The 5,557-nt window shown below is 30.2% G+C and overlaps 1 protein-coding gene across 2 annotated transcripts; it reads right to left on the reverse strand.

Moving 5' to 3' along the window:
• Window positions 1–359: 359 nt before the first annotated feature.
• Window positions 360–3,005, reverse strand: LOC146946584 (uncharacterized). 2 transcript variants are annotated; one of them, XM_085744594.1, is made up of 7 exons: window positions 2,781–3,005; window positions 2,453–2,691; window positions 2,142–2,360; window positions 1,957–2,049; window positions 1,771–1,875; window positions 708–1,025; window positions 360–602 (listed from the first exon to the last, which is right to left on the reverse strand). In XM_085744594.1, the coding sequence occupies exons 1-7, from the start codon at window positions 2,998–3,000 to the stop codon at window positions 522–524; spliced, it is 1,275 nt and encodes a 424-aa protein (XP_085600720.1). In that variant the 5' UTR covers window positions 3,001–3,005; the 3' UTR covers window positions 360–521. The 2 variants fall into 2 exon arrangements, with proteins under 2 accessions (XP_085600720.1, XP_085600721.1); XM_085744595.1 differs by lacking the exon at window positions 1,771–1,875 and having other exon boundaries at window positions 2,781–3,001.
• Between the last annotated feature and the right edge of the window lie 2,552 nt (window positions 3,006–5,557).

Raw genomic sequence — 5,557 nt, forward strand, 5'->3', positions numbered from 1 at the left:
TTGCTATAGGTCATAAAACCTATACCAACGCCCACCTGTTACCGTCTAGGATACTATGCTTATACCAACGGCAAGAATGTCGTCCCAAGCTTATACCAACGGAAAATTAGCTTGAGGCTATAAATTTCGGAGCTATAGCAACGGCATTTTACACCTGTTAAATAGCTTTAGTCAACCTCCATATCCGTTGGTATAGGACCAAACTGTCCGTTGCTATAGGTTCTCTCTGTTTTTTTTTTTAATAAAATTCACCCTAATATAAATATTTTTTAATAATAATAAAATTTTCACAATAATTCCTGACCAAAAAAATAATATATTCGGCAATACTTTTTTATTGCACTACACAAAATTTAAGGTAACATAAAAAAAAAATTAATTATATGATCAAAGTAGTAAGTCTTACAAACATATCAAAATAACAAAATAATGTCAATTTTATATAATAACCAACACAAAAATAAATACTACATCAAAAAAGCACTAGATGAGTCTAAACATATCCAAGATAAAAACAATTTCTAATCTTCCTCTCTTCTGTCTTCATCACTGCATCGACTTGAAGAATTTATCTGGTTTGGAGTACTAGCACCATCTGTGGCCTATTAAAAATAAAAATAAAATATGTTACAAAATCTACTTAATTCATGTTATCATAATATTCGAAATCTGAACTCGAAAAGTAAAATATCAATTATATAATATACCTGTTTTGCAGCTTGTAAAATATCATTCAAATCTTCTTGAGATAATCGATTTTGTATCACTGACATTATATTTGCCATAAACACATTTGTCCTCTCTTGACTTTCTCGCATTTTCTTAAGTTCATCCCTCAATTCTTGATTTTCAGACAAAGAAGCTTTTGATTTCTTAGGTTTGGGAATATTGCCTATACAACGCACATGTCCCCTCTTTTCAGCTCCTTTTACTCGGGAATAAATGTCATTCTTCCAAGGCATATGACTTTGTGTCCCAACCGATTGAGAAGTTTCTGCCTCATTATTATATTTGTTTAGTTCTTCCTGAAAAATTATAAGATATATAGATTATAAGAATACATTTTAAAATAGAATTCATTAATATGACAATCAAAACAATTGAAAAGGGTCACTTTTATGTCATAATCATAACAGAAATGTTCATTAAAATAGAACAATTGAACATAATTCAGAACAGAATTCAAAACAGAGTTCATTAATTTAAAACAAAATTCAGAACATAATTAAAGTAGAACAACTGAACCAGAACAATTAAAACAGAATAAGCAGGATCAAAGTAATGGTTGTGGATGGTCATTCGAATAGGGGACCGCTCATTCGAATATATCAGTTATTTGTAACAACTAGTTCAATTTTACCAACAATAAAAACACACAGCATCATGACAAGACAATCCGAAATGAGGCCAATATAAATAACAAAATTCCCCACCTGAATGGCATCATAAAAATCATTCAAAGGGAACTAACTGAACTATACTAGCAAAACAAACTTCAGAACAGAATTGAATCAGAGTAATTGAACAAGAAAAATTGTTACAGAACAATTAAAATTGAATAAGCAAGTCCAATTTTATGTCACAATCAGAACATAATTCGGAACAATTAAAACAGAACAATTGAACCAGTTTCAATTCTTACGGTCATAATTCAATTTTATAAAACATTCAATTTTATACAACAGTTGGGGATCCAATTTCATTGATTTAACATATCGTTTCAGTATAAGTTATAGAATCAAAAAAGGTATGAACGAAAGAAAGTCTTACTATAAATCTTGCAGCATGTTCATTAACAATTGAACCATCTTTACGAGTACGTGTATCAATGTAAATCTCTTTGCGTGTGGGCGACACTCCTTTGGCTTTTTCTTTCTAATACCAAACAAATGAAATTATAAGTAATTTGTTTTATAAATACAATTTATTCAATTACAAGTTCAAATATTAACTAACCTTCTCATTGATCAATTTTGGGAGACTTTTTGTACCTATGCAATGAATATCTTCATATCTTTTACGATTCTGACTATTCTTTTTACTTTCTTTCTACAATTGATACAACATAATGTTAGTCAAAAGAAGGAACCAAGTTCGAAGATTTTTATAGTATGATAATATCTCCTTTAAATTTGACTTACTTGTGCCTCTTCAGAAAACCAATGATGAACCAATTCACGATATTGACTTCGGTCAACTCGAGAATCTAGTACAGCATTTGCAACTTCTTCTTCCGTTTTACTTGCGTCAAATGTCTTTCCTTTTATAGAACACTTCCATTGTTTCCACTTCATATTCATCTCATGTATCAGATATTCTCTTGTAGTCTCATTCATAGGAGGATCAAACCCAAAGAATTTCTACACATATATAGATGTGTTAAGTAAATACAACATTAGTGATAAAAAAAAATTGGGTACATAATTATTTAAATATATTGTTAATATAATACCTCTATTTCCAGAACCATGTCATTCTTATTCTTATCAGGCATATCTTTCCAAGATTTGCATTCAATTGGAGCAAATTGATTCCTTCGAACCAAACTCCCTATGAAACGAGTAAGAGTCGACCCTTCCTCACCAATGAATCGACGACGCTTGTCGAACTTAACAACTATGTAACTGTTAGGATCCATATCCCATACACCACACATTCTTGTTGGGCCTCTTTTTTTTTTGGGCTGAACATCTACAAGTGAAACAGAAGATGTTATATAATTCAAAAATAAACTATATATAAAGTAAATTACAAAAACAAAAACTTTATATAGTTGAAACCTTTATTAATTTCTAGTTCTTCTTCTGCTTCTATATCTGAAGGAATAGAGTAGGAATCTTCAGATTCATGTGTGACAACTTCCACATGACTTGGGTTGGGCCTAGTTTCTTCAACATTACTTCCTTGGGCGTGAGCTGAGGTTGTATGAGTTGCACTAGTTCCTTGGCTTGAGTCTTTTAACATACGACTCCCAATATTCAATTTTCTCTTCTTTGTCATTGCTGCCATACTTTGAATTAAGTTAGTGATGGACACAAGGAAGTAATAAGTCAAGTCCAATTGCATACAAAAAGGTATAAAATCATTCACAAAGGGAATGAGAGAATATCAACATAAAAAGCAATAGTATGATGACCATAAAATACAAAGGGAATGATAAAATATAGAATCAAAACCTTCAATAAACATAATATAGAATCAAAACATTCACTAAAACATAATCTCCCATGGTTAATCAATTGTTACCTAACAACAAATTTAGGCCATGTTTGGTTTTTCTAACATGATCAGCAACTATGGTTTCATTCAAGTTTTGCCACTGAATTAGAGCCTCCCTAAGTCTGTGACACTTTAAACTTATAAAGCCTAATTAGAGCAAGACACCACAAGCTACTGAACAGGGCACTTCAAGTTCATGTTTCTACTTTTATCAACAATGCACAATTGCAAAGGGAACTCCATATAAAATTAAGTAACACTACTGTAGAACTTTTGTATGCCCTACAAACAGCAATATATCGTTATGGTACGGACTATTAATAAAAAAAGCTATCAGAACAATTATATCTCATAAAGATCTAAAAAAAAGTTATGTGGAAATAGAATTTCTCTTTCGATAAATGTTGCTATCAAAAAGGAACTAATATTTTAATGAAACCTTAAATGCCAAAAAAATAAGTTTCCATTCATCATAATTTTACAAACTTAAGTGTTAAATGATATACCAAATAGTATGGTATATCAGCCAATGATGAGAATCTTACAGGATTCTGCTAGTTCAAGAAAATTGTTTATTTTTGTGGTAAAATAGTTTCATCAAGTCCAATCTTACTTGGCTTTATGTTGAATAACAAATTTGATTTGAAAATTACATAAAAGAAAGTGAATACATGTCTAAAACAGAAAGGCCATACACACAAACACACAAAGTATTTGGCTTCATAAAAAAAACCATGGACTCAAAGCACACTTCAGCAAACACACAACACACACCACACCTCTTCAAAACGCAGCAAACAACACAAGCAAAGTCACTTAATCACTCTAACTCTATTATTCTCAGTATTTTCTTTTTCATCGCTAACAGTGTCACAAACAACACACTCAAAGTTCCACTTTTTTCATTCATTTTCTTAAGATTTATTCCTAGTATTAAAATAATATTTATAAAAAAACAACATTTGGATTTATTCCAAGCATTTACATGTCACAAATTACAATCACAATAGAACTAGAATTTGAACACTGGATAAGCTACTACAACATTAAATTGACAGTTCATAATCAGAAATTCAAAACAAAAACACAAACCAACTAAACATAATGAACTAATAATGAAATAGAACTGGAGAATAATGAAAATATCTGAAGGATTGTATCTGTCGTGTTGACGGTAGTAGTCGTTCATCGTACCTAAAGGATTGTATCTGTCGTGGTTGCTTCTTGTGTTGTTCGTGGACTATGATAGATTTATGTCGTTTGTTCGTCCCTCGATATGGATTGCAACTGAAGTTCCAAGACCATTGTGACTTTGTGGACTCGATTTGTTATTGGTTGCTTTGGCTCGAAAATGGCGTTTATGGCTTACTGATACTAGGAAGGGACATGTTGCAACTTGGGTTGTTTTTGTGTTGGCAGACGATCCATGTGTCTATTTAAATGCTCAAAATATTTACTTTGTGTTTTTCTTTTCCAATTCAGTTTCGTGCCCCTACGTGAGTTCACTGGATTGTTCGTGGTAGTGGGTGTCTAGGATTGTTCTCTTTTAGTACCACTTTTGTACTGAATTGTTGGGTTTTGCTTTTGTCGTTTACCAGGTAAGGTCCTTGCCCTCGTCTTGTACTTCATTCTTTTTTTAATCTAATTTTTACTTTGATCATAAAAAATGAAAAAAAAAAAATTTTTAGATTATCAACAAATTTTTTTTTGCCCTTTTTTATGTATCAATCTCAAATTTGTCTCTTTCTAGATTTACCGATGACAAATATTTATCCTATATTTTATTTTATGTATTAATGACTAATATTTTAATAGTTTTTTATCATTGAGAAATATTTAACTCGTAATTTTTTATGTATATAATTAATATTTGTCCTATGTTTTTTTTATATTTATTTATTGACTAATTTATGTTCCATTTTGATATATATTTTTCAGTGATAAATACTTGTCCCGTTGTACCAAAAAAACATACTTGTCCCGTGCTTTTTTATGTTTGAGTTATAAACATTTCCTCGTACTTTTCAATATTTGTCCAGTATTTTCTTAATATTTATTAATTAATTCCTAAACAAATAAACTCATGCACGCATAGGTTAACTAACATTGGTTAGTTTTTTATGTTTGTTCTCTTTTCTTTCTAATAGCATTTACCTAAATTACAGAAGTCATTTGTAATATAAAGGGGTATATGAGGCTTATATAAACCTTTTTTCTAAGTAATAAAAGTTAAATAACAATTTTTATTTAAAAATATTTGGTATTAATAAGTTTAATTTAAAAGCATTTGGTATTAATAACTTGGAAAAAAACGTTTATAAATTAAAAATTTACTTTG

The sequence above is a fragment of the Medicago sativa genome, chromosome 2 (assembly GCF_051527215.1).
Source record: "Medicago sativa cultivar Bolivia chromosome 2, Bolivia_mono, whole genome shotgun sequence".
Taxonomy (NCBI): domain Eukaryota; kingdom Viridiplantae; phylum Streptophyta; class Magnoliopsida; order Fabales; family Fabaceae; genus Medicago; species Medicago sativa.

Bases quoted from the DNA above. Each gene is read 5' to 3' on its own strand.
- LOC146946584 (XM_085744594.1), bottom strand. From the start codon at position 3,000: ATGACAAAGAAGAGAAAATTGAATATTGGGAGTCGTATGTTAAAAGAC. The intron at 2,692-2,780 runs GTTTCAACTATA...TTTCACTTGTAG, and splicing joins AGAACTAGAAATTAATAAAG to ATGTTCAGCCCAAAAAAAAA. The intron at 1,026-1,770 runs GTAAGACTTTCT...ATAATTTTTCAG, and splicing joins AACATGCTGCAAGATTTATA to GAAGAACTAAACAAATATAA.